Here is a 23,934-nt window from a genome sequence, read left to right on the forward strand (position 1 = left end):
GAGACGCGAATTACATTGAGAAACGTTAGGATCACATTTAAGTTGGTATTACCTAGCCTAAAAATGAGCATTTGCCGTTGAATTACGGTGGGGAACCAAGAAACTCATTCTGGAGAATTGGGAATCTGATTGGCGTTGTACAAGGTGAAGTTCTGGAAATTCCAGAAATTATGCATCGCCTGGCGGCTAGCTACGTGCCGCCAAGCACTATGACAGCAAGGGTGGATATGTTGGTGTTGTGAGGTGCAGACGGAAGGATAGGGTTCTGCTGGAACCCATTTCCTTTAGTTAATTGGAATCGTGATCTTGTATGAGAAATTAGGGTGACAAAATTTACAAGAGAGTAAACTAGGAATTGATTTTGGTGGGACTTGGCAATTGGAAGGATAGTTGAAAGCAGGATGGCTTAGGACTTGGTGATGTTAAGAAACTGTATGGATTGTTTCATATAGGAGTAACTGTGGAGGACTGAGGATGAAGTGGTATTAGTTTTAAGGAAAAATACTGAGATCGAGAGAAAGATGATACTTTTGGTAGTGAAATGGGTACTTTAGTATAAATCAGTAAACCATGAAAGAGTAATTAGAATTAACTCAATGGGAATGAGTGAATAAGAGTTAGCAGGCAATGATGTGACAATGAGTGCAATATATGGACTAGGGAGTGTTGAATAGAGGAGAAATGGATACTCTAGAGACGATCCACTACATGATTGAATGACAGCAACTGAAGGAAGTGCAGAAAAACCAGAACATTGGTTGTCTTGGAGTGGCGCCTGGTGGCGGGGTTTGACCCGCCAGGCGATAAGTAGTGCTCAGAGGGTCTGGAATGTCCCGAAGCGCCTGGCGATGAGACTGTTCCACTAGGCGATGGCTGTAGCATCAGTAGGCACTGGAACATGTGCGACTGACGGTGGGGGCTAGTCCCGCCAGGCGGTGTCTGCAGCTTTGACATCTTTTGAGGTGCTTTGCACCTGGCGGTACATGTCCCCTGCCAGGCGATCTGGAAGTGGACAACGCCTGGTGGTACGTGTCCCCCGCAAGGCAATTTTGCTGCAACAGCCTTGGGTTGCTGGTTCTGCATGTGTGATCTATAAGGCTTTTAGGATACTTTAAAGGTCGGCTTGTTGGTGGTCCTTGAGTTGAGCTCGGAACGTATCCCTTGAGTTGAGCTCGGAATGGCATCCCTCGAGTTGGGCTCGGGATGGGGGATGAACACGAGGAACCCTTGAGTTGAGCTCAGGTTTGCGAGTGTTGCCAATGTGAGTGTGCTGGTTGTGGCCAGTACGGATGGGTCCAGATAGATTGCCCTCCTCAGTAGAAGACGTAGAACACGATTAACATGGTGGTGGCCATGTGATGTGATATCAAAGGATGGAATTCCTTTGGTGTGATTGTGTGATTTGTATAATTGTGCCACATATATATATATATATATATATGTGTGTGTGTGTGTGTGTGTGTGTGTCTTTTTTGTTAGCTCACCCTATTTGCTTGTGTTTGGCGATGATCGTGTACGCGGTACACGGGAGCAGATGATGTTGTAGGTGGATCTGGTGAGACTTAGCAGCGGAGCGGGGAAACCTCATAGGAACAATTTTATTGAGTTTTTATCACTGATGGTTTTGGAAAAAAAGTTGTAAATTGTTATGAGACTGTTTTGGTATTTTATTGAATTTTGAGAAATTTAAATTTAAAGTTATCTTTATTATGAAATAAATTATTTGAAATTTCCTGCGTTTTTGGGAAATGGATTTATAATTAATGAGATTTTATTTTCTTATTTTATTTTATTATTTAAACCCGTAATATCCAGACGAGATGTTACACAAGTGGCTCTGGTAACAAACAATGTGGTGGTGTTCGCTCGTTTGACGATCTAGGCACGATTGTGGTGGCTCCAACGTGAAACCCTCACGCAAGGAGGGACAAGGGGCAATGTCGGTGACTCTAGGCAATTTCAATGACATTTCAAGCCAACAACTTTCTCATTTGTAGGCGACGAGATTGGAGGTGCCTCATGGTGAGATTGGAGGTACCTCATGGCGAGATCGAAGGTGCTCGTTGGAGAAAGAAAGTAGATCGATGAGAGACTCGTGGAATTGGGAGAAGAGTAACGCATGAAAGAAGCAACCTTCACTCTCGCTCTTAGATCTCACTCAGCCTCACTTTTGCTCTCATATCTCGCTCTCGTTGCTCGACCTAACTCCACCATTGTTGGTGCGTGTGTGAGTGAACAAATTGTGGGATCTAGCTCCATTTGCTGGTGTGTGGTGTGTGTAGTTTGGTGGGTGAACAAAACACTCATACGTATATGGGCTGATGGGATAGTTCGTCTCATCTCGTCTGGGATTGTTGGGTTCAAATATCAAACCCAACCTGCATTTTTTCTATTAAATTGGCGAATCGGCCCGTTGAGTTCGCTCATTTTGTTATCCCTAATAAAAATAAGTAAAATGAATAATTTATAAATAAAAGGACCAAGAAAAATAATACTACAACATTTTTAATACTTTCTTTGTATTAACATAATAATTAGAAAATAAAAAAGAAAATATATGAAAGTATGTGAAATTGACTTGTGAATCCACATCTATTAATGGAATAGAGTATATTTAGGCATCCTTAGAACCCTATCAAGTTAACCATAAAAACCGTTGGGAGGATTAAATAATTTATTCAACCTACGGATGAATCATTGCCCTCATTATCTGTGATACATATGTGGCTTGAAATTGTTGTCTTTGATTTTCAATTAAACATGTTGCATGTGAGGTATTGCTATGCTTTGACTCAAATATTAAATGAGGAATGAAGAATTGTATAATGGGGCTACCAAATTTTAGTTTTGTATCTCTTGTAGATTGGATTTTAAATATTTTCCCTTTAATTTCAAACATTGCCACCTAACATTGGACTCAAAGGGTCGTCAATGACTACTCATTTTTGTTGTTTGTTAAAATCAAGATCTCACACTTGCTTCCTCCTCCACATCATTTCACTATAATGGTCAAAGAAATTAATTTAGCATCTTTCGTTCACTTATTGTGAGAATCTGACACTTCTAACTATTTCAATTAAAATTGCGTGCATTCAATTTATGTGTCATCAATTGTCAATTCAGATCATAATCAAATGTCTATTTTTTTTTTCTTTTAACACAAGTTGTTTATATTGAAACTTATGATTTCGTGATAGGGTTTTTCTTTGTTCATTAATATGAAATCAGATTATGTACATGTATTTGGTGCACTATAGCTAGGACAAATACATTATAATGCAAATATTTGTATTCTTTAGATCAACCATTTTTAATTCTTACTCTACCCTTTCATTTATACCTTCTTTTTCTCCTTTTAAACCTTTTGTTTTTACTTTTCACCATCCATTTTCTTCTTTATTCTTCATTGAAACACCTCATTCCTCTACTTATTTTCACATTTTCCTCTTATAATTAATATTTTTATAAATATACCAAGCTTGTAAAGTGATAAAGTAGATTATTAAGTTTAAATATGAAATCCGAAGAACTAATGTAGTTATTGAGTTGAAGATGTTTGTTTATAAATTTAAGTTTTTACAAAATTAAATATTTAAAAATAGTCAAAAAAATAGAGAAATAAAGATAACGATGAAGATAAAAATAATAAGTAGAAAAAAGATAAAAAAAAATTAAATTATTAGTGGAAGCGGTTGTTTGAAAAATTCTCACGAATTAAATGATGTGATGTGACAAACTATGATCTGAAAATGACGGAGTTTGATTTCATATAATAACAACCCTTTGAAAATAATTTCAAAATACGCGTATATTATTAAATTTAAATCATATCATCAATTCATTAAATTATTCAAATATTAACTATTTAACCAATTGAACATAAACTGATGTATTGTAATGTAAATTTTTTTGCAATTCTAATCAATCAATAAAAAATGTCGATCAAGAGCTTTGAAAAATGCATAATTAAAATCAATTTATTCCTAGTATTTACCAAGTAGGTAGTCCTCCCAACATTTTAGGTTTAACATTTTTTTTTGAATAATTAATTTCCAATTAAACAACAAAAGGTGGTCAAACTAATATAAACGTTAAACATAAAAGATGAATAATATAATTGAAATAAATTTTTTATAAATTAAAAATCAACACGAGTTTAGGTCTTACTAAATTCAACCTTAACAAAAAGGAAATATTAACAATCACATGTGAGAGCAACTTTGAATAAGTGAAGTCAATTTATGATAAATTTTTGGAAAGATTATTTTTCGATGCTCCTATTCTAAATTTATTACGCTCATCAAAGTCTTTGTAAAATCCTTTGATATTTATTTATAAGAATTCTATTAGGTCCTATATGTATATATTTCTTTTTTTTATCGAAATCCTTACTCAAGTGACTAATATGTCTAGTTTAAGTAAGGTTGACATGAATTTGCTTTGTTAGAAAGCAAACAATTCTTTTACAAACAACAATAATATAAAATAAAAATTGTTGATGAGAAAATATTAGAAAAAATCTGAAACACACAAATTTTTATCCTTAGAAAGAAAACATTTCCACTGAAAAAACTTTTTTTAAATAATATTATTTTAAGACAAGATTATTACATAACAATTTTTATATAACCGTGTAAACAATTTGTATTATCTATAAATATATATTATTTTAAGAAATAAAAGCAAATATAGATTTCAAAATTTAATTTCATTACACGATTGAGTAATAAGAAATAAAAAAAAGATAGAATAAAAAAATAAAAAATTGTGTATAAAAAAAATTAATATCTTAAGTATAAGTTACTTTTGTCAAATATTTTTTGTTGTATTTGTCTACTCGTGTGTGTGTGTATATATATATATATATATATATATATATATATATATATATATATATATATATATATATATATATATATATATATATATATATATATATATATATAATATGATAATTGTAAGTCTCTTTTTTTCAGTTTATAACTTGTTAGGTTTGGTCGTTCGTAGGCCCAAGGCCAGCCTAGTAAGGGACTCCAATACCCCTTCAAGCTCCCTCATTCTCCCCTTGTTTGCTTTTCAGAAACAGTTCTTTCCTCTCCCCCTCTTGTCTCCTGCAAGGTGTTCCGTTAGGACACAAAGTTCGTCCATCTCCGAGGTAACGAAACTCATTCTATTTCCAAGTAACTTGAGCCTTAGAGTTTCTGGTTCGTTTCTTCCCCGTTTTCTCACTGTTTGAGCACGTTGGTCAAGTTAGGATTCAATTTCCTAACCTCGTTTTGTATGGGTCTTCATGTTTCAGCTCTCTAGTATAGTTCTTGGAGCTGTGGTACTTTCAGTTGCGGGTCTGTTGCATTTGATAGCACCTAAGCAAGGTAAGGGAAGCTAGGTTTTTCCCTTTTTTTGCTTCTTTTGAGTCTGTTGCTTGTTCCACTGCTGTTTTATGCATAAAAATTGATTGGAAGACTGTTGTGCGTGTATGGGACTGGACTGTGTTAATTGTTGGAGTGTTTCTGATGTTGCATGCGTGGAACAGTGGGGGAGAACTGATATTCTCGCCCAAGCGAGTTCGTCTCACCATGGAGAGAATACCAGAGTCTCGCCCAGGGTTCTGCCTCGAGCACTCGCCCAGGCGAGGGGCTGCGTCTTTGAGCGACAGGCCAGCTCGCTCAGGTGAGACAACCTCGCCTAAGCGAGAGCTCGCGAAATCTTTTGGGACCCTCTGTTGCAGGCTTGCCTAAGCGAGAGTCCGTCGCCTGAGCGAGACAACTTCTCTCGTCTAGGCGAGGACTCCTTGCTTGAGCGAGAACCGGCGCATGGGTGCTTGGTTCTATGTTCAGCTTTGGTTTGGGTTATTATTGTTTGAACTATTCCCTTTAAAGCTTAAAGTATGTGACAAAACATGAATTACTTGGTTCTGTGAACTGTGATGGGTATGTTAGCATGAGTAACACATGGATTTTTGCTTGGTTGGTTGAGAACTTGCATGAGAATTGGATGTTGAGATAACAAGTGGTGGTTATGGTATGAGGAACATGAATATGGTGTGAGATAGACGTAATTCCATGAGTCTCGTGGGGAGATCTCATGGTGGTGTGTAGTGTATATATTAGGATAAAGATTCAAGTAAGGATCACATCCCAAAACTCTAAGGGGTCAATGAGTCTCATGTAAAGCAAACCGATCCAAGTGGTGAGAGTAGCTGGAGGCCCTAGTCTCTGGCAGGATAATGGCCTTAGACGCTTAAAGGCTAACCTTATGTGTGGTAGGGTGAAGCCCATTGGCAATGGCTCTACAGAGCAGTAGAGGCCACCACAAGTGCAAGCGTCCGGTGAATCCGATCTTAATATATTTTATCCGGATAATTGAGTCATAGAGTCCTGCTTGTGTGCTATATCATGATTGCTTGTGCCTACTGTGCTTTATACTTGGAACTGCCTTAAGTACTTGCTGCAATAATATGTTCAAATGATTTTACACTAGCTTACCCTTTCATTTCGTGTTTGTGCTTGTTTTATTTTTCATTTGCGATGATCACCTTTTGGTGGGAGCAGATGAGAGAAACGTTCAAGGTGGGTCTGGTGGTAGTAGTGGTGCAGCTTAGAGTATCTTGTTCTAGGTGGCTCTTAGGAGCAGTTTCAAGGCCATGGGGCCTTTTGTAATAGTTGTCTTAGTGACAAGCCCTTTTGCAAACTCTTTTACTGTCAGCTTTTATGTTAATTCCTGGCATTATCTTTTGGTTCCTTAGTATTTCAAGTACCTTTATGGATGACTATAATAGTGCATTCTTGGTTTATGATGTTTATTTGATTGCTCTTTCAATATTCTAATCATGCGATGTTTTTATTTAGTGGATTCATTCTATTGAAACGAGATGTCACAATAATATAAATATATTAGTAGTAAACTTTAAGATAATTAGTGTTAATTTTTTTTCCAGTCTTATTAAAATCACAAGCTCTGAAGTTGAACATTTTCAATGAATATCAAATAAAATTTATAACATTATGTAATATGATTTTTTTTATTATAAATGTGTTTTTTAAACCTTTAAAATTAACTATTAAATACAATCTTTTAATTTATTTGTTATAATTATAATTATTGAAAATTTTATACAAAATTCTTTGTATATATGACTCATGCTAAATTTTTTATTAAATAATATCAATTCAATTTTTACATGATAAAAATATGAAGAATATTCAACCACAAGAATATTTATATAATAACGTGATAAATATAATTTTTTATTGATAATATTTTGTAAGATAAAATTATTAAATGATTTGTTTTATACAAGAATGTAAATAATTTATATTATTAATAAATATACATTATTTTTCAAATAATATCATTTTACGAAATAAAATTAAAATATATTTTTTAAATTGAGTTTTATTAAATGATTAAGTAAGTAGAAATCCTATAGAGATAAAAATAAAAATAAAAAAACACAATATAAAAAAGTTAATACTTACAATATAAGTTATTCTTTAATAAATGATCAAGTAATTATAAATTATAAAAAGATAAAATTAGGAATTAAAAAATAGTATGAAAAAGAAATTAATATTTTAAATATAAATGATTCCTTAATAATAAATATATTGAAAATGAGTTAGAAAAAACTTTTAATGATAATTCAAATATGATTAAAGGCATTAAAAAACTATTTATTTATTTATTTTAAAAATAAGCTAATTTTAAAAAAAAAATTAAGGATTACATCATGGAATAAATTTATTTAAAAGAATCTAACTTTAGGTGTAATTGACATTTTAGATATGATGATTTTAGATGACATGACGATTTTAAATTTGAGAATCTATTAGTTTTATTTAAGAAGTATAATTTATTAGATGGTAAATTATAGAGTTTAAATATACTTCTATTTTGATGGTAGATCAGTTGAAAACCTGATCTACCATCAAAATAGAAGTATATTTAAACTCTATAGTTACTCTTCAAAGAGACAATTTTAATTTTTTTAATGATAAGTATAAACAATTTGTATTATTTAAAAATATATATTATTTTTCTAAATTATATTACTTTAAGAAATAAAAGTAGATTATATTTTTCTAAATATAATTTTATTAAATGATTAAGTGGTTAGAAATCTTAAAAGGATAAAATTAAAAATGAAAAATAGTATAAAAAATTAATACTTTAAATATAAATTACTCTTTAATAATTTATTAAATGACCAAGTAATTACAAATTATAAAATGATAAAATTAAGAATGAAAAAAAATAATATATAAAAGAGAAGAGTTAAAAATTTGTCTTTATCTTAAACTTTAATACATTTTGGTCCTTAAATTTAAAAAATGAATGAATATAATCATTTTAACCTATTTGCGTTGATCTTTATGTGATTGTTAAATTGTGTGTGTTAATTATGTTCTAGATTGACATTTGAGCTTAAATGCTTAAATGTGTGAAACGATATAAATAACTCTAATGTTATCCTAGAACAGTTTAACACGTAAAAAAAATCAGGGTTAATTATGTTTTTCGTCCCTCTACTATTATCATTTTTTTGGAAATGGTCCCTCCTGCAAACGTTAAACCATTTTGGTCCTCATGATTTTGAAACTAATGATTTTAGTCCCTAATTTGTGAACAACATTAAGTCTGTGACTGCGTGGCAAACGACGTTCTAGCTAGGCTCGTCATTTGACAACACGTGGTTATTAAGATGCATACACATGTTAAATGAAATAATTTTTTTCTTTATTTATTTAATTCATTTAATTAATATTATATAATATATTAATAACAAGATTTTAATAAATACCCATTGATTTCAAATAATATATTATGTACACGAATTTTATTTTACCTTTTGCTGATCTGAAATAAATATCCATCTTTGGTTTGAATATCTCCAATGTCCTCTAACAATAATGTTAGGAACCACCTCCAAGGACCATTTTTTGGATATTCGAACATCATCAATAATTTCATTGGTTGTCATTCTCCCAACATTCCTAAATTTATCAACTACAATTTTGGAAACTCATTCCTTGTTTGCATTCTTGTTAACAAAAACTCTGCCACAATTATGGGTATCAAACAAGGTCTTGACCCGAAAAGTCTGACTTCCTCCAACTTTGCTGCATAAAATAAGAAATTCACACTTCCTCTTGCAAATTGCCCTTACTCGGACATCATCATTCTTGATAAATTTAACCTCTCTGCCATTCAACACATAATGCTCCATCAGAGCTTGCTTGAACTATTTCAAGGAACAAAACTCAATCCCAAGTCTAAATTTGAATTCCTTGCACATCTCTTCGCCCCTGAATATTGGGTATTTGCTCCCACCCTCCCCATCAACAATATCCACATAACTATCTAGCTCATTAGGTTGTAGTTGACATCTATTTCATGATTATAAGTACTTTGTTGTGTGGTAGAAGTACCCAGACCTTCACTTTGTTTGCCTCAGCAGTACCCAAACCTTCCTTTCTTGACTTCTTCCTTCCAGTCTTGTTTGAATTTTTTTCCACCTGTCTAAAACTTGAGAAAAATTCCTGCGTGAAGTATTTTGCATCCCAAAACAATCATCATCATCTCTGGATCTTTCATCCTCACTCTCATCCAGTTCATCAGGTTCATCATCACCTGAAAGAACACTAGATTCATCACTAGATTCAGCATCACCATTAGCCATGTCTTCTGTATTTTGCACCTCCTGAAAAACATCACCACCCCCTCTACTTCATTTGTCACACCGAAATCAGCACCAACGTTTACCTCTTCTTCATTTACCCCACCACCATTAACAACTGCATTTGCCTCTTCTTCATTTACCACACCACCATTAACAGCAACATTTGCCTCTTCTTCATTTACCCCACCACCATTGACATCAACATTTGTCTTTTCTTCATTTATCACACCACCATTAACAACATCAATTGCTTCTTCTTCATTTACCCCAATACCATTAACTAGGAGTGAGCGGCGGTCGGGTTGGATCGGGTTCGGGTTCAATATGCTCAATCTAGCATAACCCAAATTTAATATTTTAAAATCCAATCTGACCATTTTAGTTGTCGGGTTATTTGGATATGGATAATATCGGTTACGGTTAAATAAGATCGGGTTGTTCAGATATAATTTTAATTTGAATAAATAATAAAAAAATTATTGAATTTAAATAAATATGTTAACTGAATTTATAAAATTTAATAGATTTAGTAAGCAGTAGTTAAGAGTCACAACATTGGTTGCTGTGAGATGATGAACCAACTCCGCTTCCATCCATTGTGTTACCGTTAGATTCTGAAATTAATTGAAACAAAATATTATTAATATACACAACAACATAATTACAAAGGAAGTTTAGAGAACAAATAAATTAATACCATCAAATTGAGTTATAGTGGTCCTCAACCAATTTTGAGCACAGATAAGTGCCTCAACCATTGGTGGATTTAAAGAGCTTCTAAGAGTATCCAAAACCCTACCTCCAGTACTAAATGCACTCTCAGAGGCAATTGTAGAAATAGGGGTGGCCAACACATCTCTAACCATTCTTGATAAAATGGGAAACCGTGAAGAGTTTATTTTCCACCAAACCAAAATATCAAGTTGGTCATCACCATCGACAACAAATTCATTTAAATACCTCTCTAACTCATTCTTTCTATCTATGGTGTCCTTTTCTCTCAAATGCTTCTTAAAAGCATCAGCCCTGGCCAAATATACATGAATTTCAGGAATTGTTGATGCATGAAATTGATGTTCAAGTGGTTGCTCAGGTCTATGTTGTTCATCATGAAGTGATTTGTACCAATCATACATTTTCTTCAAACTGTCTTTTACACAGTTAGTTAATTCAACAACTTTGTTTGAATCATGTTTGTACATTTCTTGAAAATTCCAAATGACATACTCAAACTTGTATCGAGGATCAAAAATTACACCAAAATATAACAAGTGATTGATGTTGTCAACATTACCCCAATATTTGTGATACTTCAACCTCATGTCATAACTAGTAGGTGCTAATATACTATTCAGATTCATGGTTGTCTTGTCAAGTGCAAAATGAATAGTAACCATTTGGTGAAACGCAATGTGTATACTCACATGCAATGATGTTGAGAAAGATTTAGTGGCTTCAAAGAAAATTTTTAGAAACTTCACAAAATCTTGGGCATGTTTCCAATCACTAGGAGATGGGGGACCTTCATCACCAAAAAAAGCCATATAGCTAGAGTCTTCATTGTCAAGCTTTTCAAATGCAACTTGAAATTTGATTGCTGCATCTAACATCATATATGTGGAATTCCACCTTGTGGGAACATCAAGACACAACAATTTTTTGCATTCAATTTTCGAAAACTCTATGCACTCTCTAAACTTAGCCAATCTTTGTGGTGAAGACCTTACAAATCTTACAGCATTCCTAATACTTGTGATTGAATTGTGCAACTCTTTTAAGCCATCACTCACAACTAAGTTTAGTATATGAGCACAACACCTCATATGGAAAAATTGTCCATCCATTACTAATCCACCCATATTTTTCATCCTTTTTTTAAATATGTAACAACCACGTCATTAGATGATGCATTATCAACAGTGAGTGTTGACACATTCCTAATTTCCCATTCCCTTAAAATTTCTTCAACTTTCCTTCCAATGGTTTCCCCTTTATGATTAGGTATGACTGAAAAACTGATTATCCTTTTTTATACCTCCAATCATTGTCTATGAAATGTGCAGTGAGTGTTAAGTAGCCTAAGTTCTGAATTGATGTCCAACAATCGGTAGTGAGTGCTACTCTAACACAATTTGACTTAAAGAACTCCTTTAACCTAACTTTTTCATCCATATACAACTGAAAACAATCTCTAGCTATGGTGAATCTTGATGGGACAACAAACAAAGGTTGTAATTGTCTACACAATATCTTAAAACCCTCACCCTCCACCACCTTGAATGGTTGTTCATCCAATATAACAAACATAGCAATTGCCTTTCGACAAGCTTCAACATTATACTTTAGGGGTGTTGCAAGGAGACTGTTATTGTCACAACTTTTAAAGGTGAGAGTTGTTTGGTTGGGGTCATTAATGGCAGCAAATAGATATTTAGGACACAACCTTTTAAGGTGATTAAGAAGGTTAGATGTTCCATGTATCTTTGGATCACATCTAAATCGCTTACCACAATGATTACATGTTGCAATTGAATATGTGGATTCAAGAGATCTTGTGAAGTAGTCCCAAACAACAGAGGTTGTTTTCTTACCACTAGCATTTAGTTTTCTCTTTTTTGTATTTTGGGAATGAGGAACATCATGTTCCCCTCCTACAACTCCTACGGGTTCAGTTGTAGGGTTTGGTGGGTCAGATTGTTGTGAACTTGGAGGCAATTCTTGGCTATGTCTCTTCATTACAACTATAAAGAAAAAAAATCATAATCAATAACTACCAATCATATATGTGTAATTTATTTTAGGAGACACATATCAATTAGCAAAATAAAATCCAATCAAATAAGAACTACTGAATACAAATTATATGTCTCGGAATGAAAGCAAATTCCAAATCAGTCTTGTTTTATGAAATAAAAAAAAAGAAAAAAAACTTTAAGTAGTGAAACTAAATGTCTGGATAGTCCGATCAAGGATTCTCAAAACTCAAAAATAGTAAGAAAAGATAATTTTGTATTTGCTTGCGGACCCCAGTAGTAATAATATAGTATTATTATGTTTCAAATTGCTTGATTAATGGCTTTCTCGTGATTAAATGGCGTTCAATATTTGGTTCACAATAATCAAACACCTATATGTAAATCATGCATATATACATGAATATATATATATATTATATTCAATCAATTATAATAAAAAAAATATTTGACATTTTAAAAGAAACGAAAAAACCATTTAAAAACAGTAACGCATAACATTAAAACTTCTTAAAATAAATAATAACATCACATTAATTCCTAAAAATATTATTATTAAATATATCTAAACTTTCTTTTAAAACTATATACTTTTCACAATGATATTATCATGCAACCTATAATTTATTAAATAGAGATTTAAACTTTCTTAAATAAATAACTCTTAACATTATATTATCATTCAAGCTATAATTTATTAAATATGATCTAAACTTTCTTAAAACCATAAACTCTTCACGATGATAGCTATAATTTTTTAAAATTTTACAAAATATTTTAGCTTTAAAATAGAATTTTAGGATTAAAGTAATAATGTAGTTGTTTAAAATAGAATTTTAAGATTAAAGTAATAATATAGTTGAAGAAAATGGTGAGATTGATACTGTGAAAAAGCTGAAATGATGAACATACTAACAATATTATAGAATTGCAAGATATAAAAGTGAAAAAATTAATGAAAGCAATTTATAATTTACTAACCTGAAACCCTCAGTTTTTCCAAATGCTGCAATTTGCAAAGCAAGCCAAAAGCAAAACACTCACCAAACCAAGCAAATAAACAAGGGTTGTTTCTTCACTATGTGTGAAATAGGAAATAAAAAAGTTACTTTTTTTGAACTTGAAATGGGAACCATGAGTGAAGAAGGGGAGGGGTTGTGGTATGTGGTAGCGTGAAGGTTCAATAAAGGTGCAGTAATAGTGTGCAGTAACGTAATGATGGTTTGTGGTAACGTGAGACACAGTGCAATAAATGAGTCAGTAGAATTGAATTGGACTTTCTACTTTTAACATAAAAGTATAACATATTTAATGGTCGGGTCATATATCTTTTAAAAAATAAATCTATACCCGAACCCGACTATATATATATATATATATATATATATATATATATATATATATATATATATATATATATATATATATATATATCCGTTGAACCCATTTTTTTTATCCATTTTAATTCGTATCCATTAAAATCTGACCCATATCTAATTTTATTTTTCGGTTTTTTCGGTTTCGGTCGGTCTCTCACATTTTGCTCACCCCTACCATTAACAACAGCATTTGAATCTTTTTCATTTACCCCACCACCATTCATTCCTTCAACAAGTTCAATGACTTGAGCAGAACTAACAAAATGATCCACATAGATCTTATCCTCCTCATTTTTGTTTTCTGCGTATTCGGCCAACTCCAAAGCATGCCTATCTGTCCAACAACCAAAACAGAACCCTAAACCCATCAAAACCAACAAGAAATCAAAACTACACTAACACACCCACTAGAAACTGGAAACACCCAATAAATTTCCCCCAAATCAAAAGCAGCAAAACCCTAAATCAATATAAGAAAGGAAAGAAAACACTTACCTCTATTTCCAGCCAATGTTGCTCTTGCAACCTCGCCGAGAAAGTCAATCACGCACCATGCGAACAAATTCCACACTTACTCACAAACGTTTGGTATTCCAGTTTCACCACGCAAATGAAGGGCACCTTTCGCGGAGCAAATCTTTCTCCAACACTTACGAACGAGGATGTTGTTGTTGCTGCTGATGCAAAATGAAAAGCGCACATGTTAAAATCTTGTTTTTAATATATTATATAATATTAATTAAATGAATTAAATAAAGAAAGAAAAAAATTATTTCATTTAACACGTGTCTGCATCTTAATAACCACTTGTCGCCAGATGACGAGCCCAGCTAGAACGTCGTTTGCCACGCAGTCACAGACTTAACGTCGTTCACAAATTAGGAACTAAAATCAATAGTTTCAAAATCATGAGGACCAAAATGGTTTAACGTTTGCGGAGAGACCATTTCCAAAAAATGATAATATTAGAAGGATAAAAAACATAATTAACTCAAAAAATTAATGCAATTAGATTATGAGAAATACATTTATTATTTTTTAAGTCTTGGAATCAAGTTGTATCAAAGTTTGAGATATAAATAAATTCCAATTTTCACCATCAATTAGGAACAAAAAAACATAATTAACAAAAAAAATAATACTTTAAGTATAAGTTATTTTTTAATAATAAATGTATTGAAAAAATATTATATTTTTTTAATGATGGTTAAAATGTGCCCAAGATATACTTTAAAAGAAACAATTATTTATTTATTTTAAAGATTAACTAATTTTTAAAATAATTTTTAGGAAGGCATATCATTGATTATATTGATTAACAAAATTTAAATTTAGAAATAATTGACCTTTTAGAGATTCATACGAAGATTTTAAATTTAAGAAACTAAAATAATAATTCATTGTATATTAAATGGTATAGTTGACAAATATTTCTAATTTTATGGAAATCAGTTTAAAAACAAATTAAAGATAAAAGAGTAAAATAACTTTTTAAAGACATGTGATAGTAAAATAAATATGGATAAAAAGGTAGATTAAGTTTAAATAGTAAAAAAGTAAATTAATTTGAAATATTTTATCATTTTTAGGGTAAATCAGTTAAAAAAAAACAAATGGATAAAAGAGTAATATAACGTTCTGTGACAATAAAATAAATATAAATAAAAAAGTAAATTAATAATATTAAATGATTAAAAAAATCAATTTTTGAAACACTTATTAATAACATAAATATAGGTCATAAATATAAAGGTTAAATTATTTCTTTGGTCCTCCATTTTCGTAGCAAAATATCAATTTGGTCCCTCAATTTTTTTATCTTAATTTGGTTCATATTTTAGAGAATTTGAGACAATCAAGTTTTTTCCATTAGTGGTGTAGTAATGGTGTTAAATAGGGTACCACGTGCTAGTTTTTGGATTTTTTGAATTATTTATTTATTTTTTTGAATTTTTTTTATTTATTTTTTAAATTTTGGTTAAATTTGGAGAGGGACAAAATTGCACAATTTTTACAAAACTTTTGACTAAATTGAGACAAAAATTAAAATATTGGGACCAAATTGAGAATAGGAAAATGACACCTAACATAATAGTGACACGTGGCATTATCACTGCCACGTGGCACGATGTCAGCTTGACACATGGCACGATGTCAGCTTGACATGTGGCAATTTTTTTATTTTTTTAAAAATTTAAAAAAAAATAATTCAAAAAATTCAAAAACATTCATAAAAATAAATAAAAAAATTTCAAAAAATTTAAAAACTGACACGTGGCACCCCATTTAACACCATTACTACACCATTAACAGAAAGAACTTGATTGCATCAAATTTCCCAAAATAGGGACCAAATTGAGATGAAAAAAATTGATGGACCAAATTGATATTTTGCTAAAAAAATGGGAACCAAAGGAATAATTTAACCGATTTTTTATATCTCTTTTAAGATAGGTTAAATTATTTCATTGATCTTCATTCATTTCTATTCAAAGTGAGAAAAAAATTTAACATTTATATAAATATTACAATGATTTTTTTAATAATATTAAGTTTTTATTTTACATCGAACTTTATTTAAATATTGTTTTAAATATTTATATATCAATAATTTATAGACAAATGTTAGAGTTGGTTTAAAAATAACAACTTCATAAATTTAATTGTAAAACTTTAAATAAATTTATTTATTTTAAATTGTTATAAAATTATTTAAAATTTTATATTTGAATTTATAAAGTTGTTCTTTTTAAAACAACTCTATCATTTATCTATAAATTATAGATATATAAATATTTAAAACAAAAATTTAAATAAAGTTCAATGCAAAATATACATTTAAATGAACTTAATTTTGTTCAAAGTATCAATTATAATAAAAATACCATTGTAAATTTTATATAAAAATTAAATTTGGTATAAGAATGAAATTGATTCAGTTTTACAAAGATTTGGACAAATTTGAGACAAAATAACAAATACAAGGAGTAGATTGAGACTTTTCACATTCAATAGTAACATGTGGCAATGTCACATCACACTATCTCTATCACGTGGCATAACGTCAACTTGATACGTGACAGTTATTTTTACATTATAAAAAAAATTAAAAAAAAAATCATATGCTGACATGTGACACATAGTTAACACTATTAGTGAACTACTATTTTAGAACCTAATTGAAACAAAAAAAAAAGGACCTACTTAAGATTTTCCTACGAAAATGGGACCAATGGAATGATTTAACCTTTAATATATTATGATAGATTATATTCTTCTTCTTATATTATATTAATAGATTATAATAGATATTAAATAATAGGGTTAAATATGTTTTTTATTTCTTAACTTGTAATGAAAAAATGGAATTAGTCCATCTTCGAAACCCGAAACCTTGACCTAATTTAATCTTTCAACTTTAAAATTGCGTGGATTTAGTCGTTTTAACTACATTTTGTTAAGTTTATTTAATGTTCAAAGGCGGTTTATGATAACATTTGAATTGTTTAAAATTTGACACATTTTTGCTTCAATATTAGTTGAATATTAGCTTAGAAACATTTTTGAAACATAAAATAACAATACTCGGTTAAAAGAATTAAATTCACACATTTTTTAAAACTAAAGAAATAAATTGAGTCAAAGTTTCAAAAATAGACTAATTCCAATTTTATAACTAAGAAAAAAATATATTTAACCACAATAATATAAAGTGTGAATAATTTGGATATAACATTCTCCATTTTCTCTCTCTTTGTCATGTTAGTTAGGTGAAACTATTAATTTATAATTTATAACATTCTCCAGTTAATCTATACGATTACTTTGAAATGTTAAAATTTTATTTTTCTTTTTTAATATTTTATATTTTGAACAAATAAAAAACTACTTTTAAAAATTATTTTTTTCACAATGTTTTAACGATAATATTTAACAATGACTCGTATTATCTTTTTAATAAAAGAAATTAATTACAGAAACAAGTGACAGGAAATAAAAGCACTTCTTTGAAGATTTTTTTGAAATTAGAGCAACCATCTATTTCCAGTTCAAAATTTTTAAAAACTTTGCACTTGAGGAGAAAAGAAACACGACAAGAAGAAGTAACCGTTGGCAGAAATAAGCATTACCTGCCCGAAAAAGAAGCTACCTTGTTTTATTGCTACATTAATTTGTAGTTAAAATAAAGAAAACAATGCTCTTTTCTTTTCTTTTCTTTTTCTGGAGTTCATCATGCAACATGTCAAAGCATCACACAGAAGGGAAAAATTTGTTGAGATTAAAAGGTAAGGAGTAAAACTCTTCACTCCTCGTATCTGTCTTGAACGAACGGAATCTGTCCCACCAGTGCATGCCTCTGTCTTTTCGACTTTGGTTGTCTTTCTTTCTCAATGTAACATCCAAGACAAGTGCCAAGGTACCACCAACAAATGCCTCAGATGCAAATGGCACGTTCATCATGTCATTAAACTATCAAAATCAAACCACATTTTTTACTCAAACTTATTCAAACAAAATCAAAGTGCATAGAACTTAGATATTGCATGCAAATTTGAGAGAATGAAGGAGTAAAGGTTGATACCCATCTTGCTCTTGTGTGTACAGGACCGTAGCCTTTAAATGCCGTGTATTCATTGAAGTATTGTGGTATGGAGAAGCCCATGAAAATGGAGAACCCTAAGATGAATTTGGTTCTAAAGCTGTTTAAATTGCAAAATTGAAGGAAACCTAGACCTGCTGAGCCTGTGTTGTGGGAACAAACAGAAAAGAGAGTAAATAAATGAAGCTGAATGAGTTTATATAACACAAAACCTGCTTCTTTTAAATTCATACTGATACTTACCTACATAGGCAAAGAAAAGACAGTATAAAGCTGCAACTATTGGAGCTGGAATTGAAGCAAAAACGGCTCCAAACTTTCCTACACAGTTCATGACAAATAATTAGGCTCAAGTTCATGTTCAAAAGGAAACAAATCACATCAGAAGAATTTCCAGCATTAAAAAAATCACCAAGAATTGAGAAGAAGATCATGAATCCAGCTGATATTTGAACAACTCTTCTACTACCTACACGTGTCAAAGCTAGCAGTCCTGCATTCTCTCTGGGAAATTAAAAGCCAATGATGTTATACAATTTGCACAAGGAAGATAATCATATGTCAAAAACATGGAACTATATTGAATTAGGATCTTACACAGAAACTGATGATCCATTCCCTGTGCCAAATATTCCAGATAACAGAATTCCTACTCCCTGATGCATCACAAATAACTATGATTAACTATCATCAAAAATTAGAAAAGTGAAAATATTAAAGAATGTAGTATAGTAAAGATAAAAACACTTAGTATCTGTTTACCTGCCAACCAACACCACGGCTAAGAACTGAAGGTGGTATTGGTGTTGCACTTGCGTACCTTGACACAGCAATGAAGGCGCCAGTTGACTGTTGAACAAGTAAATTTTATGTAAGAGAACAGTACTAAATCATTGTGCAACACAAAAGAAAATAGAAAGGACATTGAAAAAACAATGCATATATGGAAGTATAAAAATGAACTAACCTCTACTAGAGCAACAAATGAAGCAGTCATCATAGCAAAAGCTTCTCCAGCATCAAATGTAGGAGCTCCCCATTGAAAAGGGTAAGGGATTCTTATCCTGAAAATATGTTTTGACAAATAGAAACCCCATTCTTTCGTTATCATTTAAGATAGTCCAAACAAATAGTTAGCAATGTACACTACTATTATTGGAAAAATCGAAAGATGGATACCAAGGAGCACCCCCTATGATTCCTGCACGATCAGTTCTGCAAGTTATTTGAGTTTTAGGAGCTGAATTTCTGTAAGCTCCACCGACTGTAAGAAGATGAGCATAAATCCAAACAATTGCCACTGAGAATATTACTGCAAAGCGGTCAAAGATAGGTTTTTCTCCTTTCATCATATGAGGAATGTACTGCAAAAGACATGTCAAATTAGTGAAGAAAGAAAAAGAAAACATGAAATGTTAACACAGTTTAATCCGACATGTGTTTGGCACACTGGATAATGTTAAAAAAAAAAATGTGTATAATGCTGCAATTGACAGAAAAAGAGATTAGCTTCCAGAAAGTTATAAACTTATTAATCACCTGTGAGAAAACTACTAGGATGATGATTTCTGGGAGCCCAATCTCCACACACTTTGCAAGCTGGATTAAAAGCCACATTCAACACAGAGGGAATCAAACATTATAATTTTTAAAATATATAAAGGAAACAAGAACTAGTCCTTTTGGCAAATATGCATACCACAGGGAAACCCAGTTCATACAGCCCAAAGCCTGATAGAGCAACCAAGGGAACAGCAGAGAGAGGACTTAAGAACCTGAAAAGTACATAAAGTTATTCATTAGTATGATTTCAATAGCTCAAGACAAATCAATAACTTTCAGAATGGATAAAATTGTGTCAATAACTATAACTGAAAATGAGGTCAGTCTATGATACTTTTGAATGAAGTAAAATGAAAAAAAGGTTGTTATAATTGACGAAAAAGGATTATTATCTCTAATTGAGGAGTGTAGAATAGTATATAAGAATTAAATCTTTCCTAAAGAAACTAAATCAAAACCACCAGTTAGCATCTGAAGTAAACGAATTGCATGAATATCATAACTTAAAAAGAAAAGTGTGAGAAGAAATAGCACAAAGTTCAACTATTTTAGGCAGGGCAGGTTCAATAACCTCACTACATTGCGCCAAAGGCCACTGAAGCCAAGAACAATTTGTAGGGTTGAGGCAACAATGAGGGCACCCTGTGTTCCGCGCATTATCTTCTCAAATTTCTGCATGTTTGTTGCAATGCAGTTAAACATAGATGACGAAAAAGCAAAAGAAGAAGAAAAAAACATGAAGAACGACGAGGTTTGTAATGAACCAACCAACCTCCAGAGGATTCACAATGTCACTGTAGCGACCTGCCAGAATGATAGAAATGGTTGTTGGCACAAAGGTGTAGGATCCCCCAATAACTGCAGGCAAACGAGTCCCAAAGAATGTTTGGAAAAAGGTGTTTATGCCAGCCACAAACAGTAGAGTCTGAATCACTTTTGCTTTCTCTTCCTAAGGAAGCCAAATTGCAACCTCTATAAGATTTATGAGCTAACAATAATAAAAATAAAACCATTTTTTCTTAGAAAATGTTCCTCTATCTCTCTTTTTCAAAAGTTAGTGTGTTTGATTTCTATTGTCAAAATGCAATAAACAATATTGCTCAGACAATAAGAAAAAAAAAAGGTGAAATGTATAGAGCATTGTGTGGAATTGAGAGAGATGAAGAATATGAGAAAATATCTCCCAGTTGTTTTGCTTTTTAGTTGTAATAACATTTGCTTTGGGAAGAATTTTGAAAACTTAACAGGAAATGTAGAATAGTTTTAGAAAACAATTTTTGAAGCTAAGAAGTGATAAGAGCATCCAGCAGGTTCTTACATTTCCTCCTCCCATCTGGGGAACAAGAGAGCTGGGAATCAGAACAGTTGTTCCTAGCATCACCAGATAATGTTGGAAACCAAGTAGGATTGCCTCCGCTTCATTAACACAAATTCTAAAACTCAATCAACTTGTTTAACATGAATGTACACACGAAAACATGAATGCAATGAAAACCAGAAATGTTAGAGCAATTCCACACCAGAATGTTTTTGCCAAAAAAGAGCAAAAAAGTAAAAGAAAATGGTTCCAATGAAGCAGTGAACTTACGCCAGGGAGGAGGACTAGTAATGCAGAAGGAAACATTTGGTAATTGATCTTTCACTGGATGTGGCTGGTGCTCATCCTGCTTAGGTTGTGGTGCAGCTCCACCTCCTGCCATTCTACCAATCCTACTACAATTCACTTAATCAACTTGAATGTACTATAGCAACCAAACTCAAGCACAAAAACCAAAACTTCTACATCAACTTCTCAACTCAACCCCTGAAGAAGTTATGTTGTGCAACACTGGCAGAAACCAAAAAGCAAACGGTTGGAAGAGACTATCACTGTGTAGGGTACTTTTCCCAATGAGAATTGTGGAATGATGAAAGCAGTGGCAATGAGAAGAAACTGAAGGCACCCTCAAAGAAAAAATGAATATTTTCTTCCCTTTTGGGAGCTTCACACATTGAAATGAACAGAACAAGTCCAAGGGAGACAACTTGTCAGCAACGTAATGCAATGCAGCTAATGTTGGATGGTTTCTTAGCCCAAGACCCACATGGAGGCCAAGAAAACATGAAAAGCTAGTGTGAAGATGTGGAAGAAAAGGAAAAGGAGGGAGCCAGCTCCTCCTAAAGCAAGAAAGAAACCAAAAATACAAAAGAATCTCCGAGTTCAGTATTGCTTTACAATATTGTAATCCAATATTTAATGCTGTTAACGCCATGCTTTTCTTTTTAGTTTTTATTCAACACGTAAAGATAAAGTTTGAACAAAAGCAACTTAGACCTACACCTCTTTTTTACCTCCAAGTGTAGTATTTAACTATTACCAATATTTGTTGAAAGAAAAAAGTTCAATAATCAGAAACAATGAAACTAACAATATTATGAACTTCTAAGAATGAAACATTTTAACAGGGCAGAAAGTTTACCAGTTTTAACCTTTTAGTTGGAGTGAGTAGTGTTGCAGCATCCAAAGCACCTATTTTTTTACCTCTATTTTGCCTGAAAATTGGAACTGTAGCTTGGTTGTTAACTGTGACTTTTACTTTGAGGCAAAACAACAAACAGATAAAAGAAGCACTTTGTTATACGGTTGCAGCTTCTTTGATTATTTACTTATTGCATGAACCTTGAACCCTGCATCTCTCTCTTGGACTACTCGTATACAATCTCAAACCGCATTCTCTGTGACAGGGAAAACTGCTCATTCGTCTATTTTTTTTTTCTTTGATCTCTTTCTTTCATGTAAATATAAAATTAATTTTTTAATAATTAAAATATATCTAAAATTAAGTTGTCAACCGCTACAAGAATTGTAAAAGAAAAATAGGATTTGTCTCCATGGACTCTGTCTCAAAGGTGAGTTATATAATTATACGGGTTAAATTATGTTTTTAATCTTCGAATTTTGACATGAAATTGAAATTTTTTTATGTTTAAAATTTTGATATATTTTGATACATTTTGATTCCTAACCTTTAAAAATGAATCGATTAAATATTAAATTAGAAACATGTTAAAATATATAAATAATTAAAATACTAGTATGAAATGTTGTTTGACATGGTAGTCAAAAAAATTTTAATGTAATTGAGCTAAAAGGATTATATTTATTCATTTTTTAAATTTAAAAACCAAAATATATCAAAATTTCGGATAGGAAGAATTCCAATTTCACAACAAAAAATTGAGCAACTACAAACATACTTAATCCATTGTATCCTAATTCTCAAAATAAAAATTCATCTTATTCTCGTATTATTTGAATTTATATATTTTTTAGTATTTAATATTAAATATTAATTAATTATAAAAATATATATATATATGTTTACTAAAAGTAAGTTAGGCAACACTATAAAGACAAAAGAAACTTCACTTACGTTTCTTACATTATATAATAAATTAAAGGTAGTTTAATAATTTAAAAGTAAGTATCTTGTACTTATCTATTTCTATATAAATTTTAAATTTTAAATATTAATCATATTTATATTTAATTTGTCATTAAATTTAAAATGAATTCAAATAATAAATGCAAGTCGACTTCATTTATGATTCTTAATTTCTAACAGTTGTCATGTTTATTAATCTAACAAACCACCAATTTCACTCTCAAACCTCAAATCCCAATCTTTTATGTGGTCCTAAACTAATACATTATTTAATAATTTAAAGTACATTAAACTGTTACTTTCACTGGTCACGATATTTACATTTTTTTTTTATATTTTCAATAATAGTTTTTAGTAGTATAAAGCGTAATATTCTTTTAGTCAGATAAGAAATTAATATAATGTATACATAATAACGGAGGTAATGTAGGAATAGAAAATAAGAGATATTAATAAGTTTTTTGGAAAATTTTTAAACTACATCCCAAAGTTCATTAAAACAAAATTTCAAAGAGTCTTCATATAATGATATATA

At 31.3% G+C, this 23,934-nt stretch overlaps 1 protein-coding gene and 1 pseudogene across 1 annotated transcript; both read right to left on the minus strand.

The window, feature by feature from the left end:
* Positions 1-10,353: 10,353 nt before the first annotated feature.
* Positions 10,354-14,179, minus strand: LOC146887854 (zinc finger BED domain-containing protein RICESLEEPER 2-like; annotated as a pseudogene).
* Positions 14,180-17,910: 3,731 nt separating this feature from the next.
* LOC114177030 (nucleobase-ascorbate transporter 6-like) lies at positions 17,911-22,129 on the minus strand. The gene is made up of 14 exons (XM_028062258.2): positions 21,563-22,129; positions 21,293-21,390; positions 20,747-20,923; positions 20,546-20,646; positions 20,111-20,186; positions 19,951-20,010; positions 19,591-19,775; positions 19,379-19,475; positions 19,174-19,260; positions 19,009-19,067; positions 18,824-18,915; positions 18,655-18,732; positions 18,394-18,554; positions 17,911-18,281 (listed from the first exon to the last, which is right to left on the minus strand). Exons 1-14 carry the CDS (start codon positions 21,672-21,674, stop codon positions 18,063-18,065), a joined length of 1,602 nt encoding a protein of 533 aa, XP_027918059.1. The 5' UTR covers positions 21,675-22,129; the 3' UTR covers positions 17,911-18,062.
* Positions 22,130-23,934: the final 1,805 nt, after the last annotated feature.

The sequence above is a fragment of the Vigna unguiculata genome, chromosome 3 (assembly GCF_037176805.1).
Source record: "Vigna unguiculata cultivar grain cowpea cultivar isolate G323 ecotype 2 chromosome 3, ASM3717680v1, whole genome shotgun sequence".
NCBI classification, from domain to species: Eukaryota; Viridiplantae; Streptophyta; class Magnoliopsida; order Fabales; family Fabaceae; genus Vigna; species Vigna unguiculata.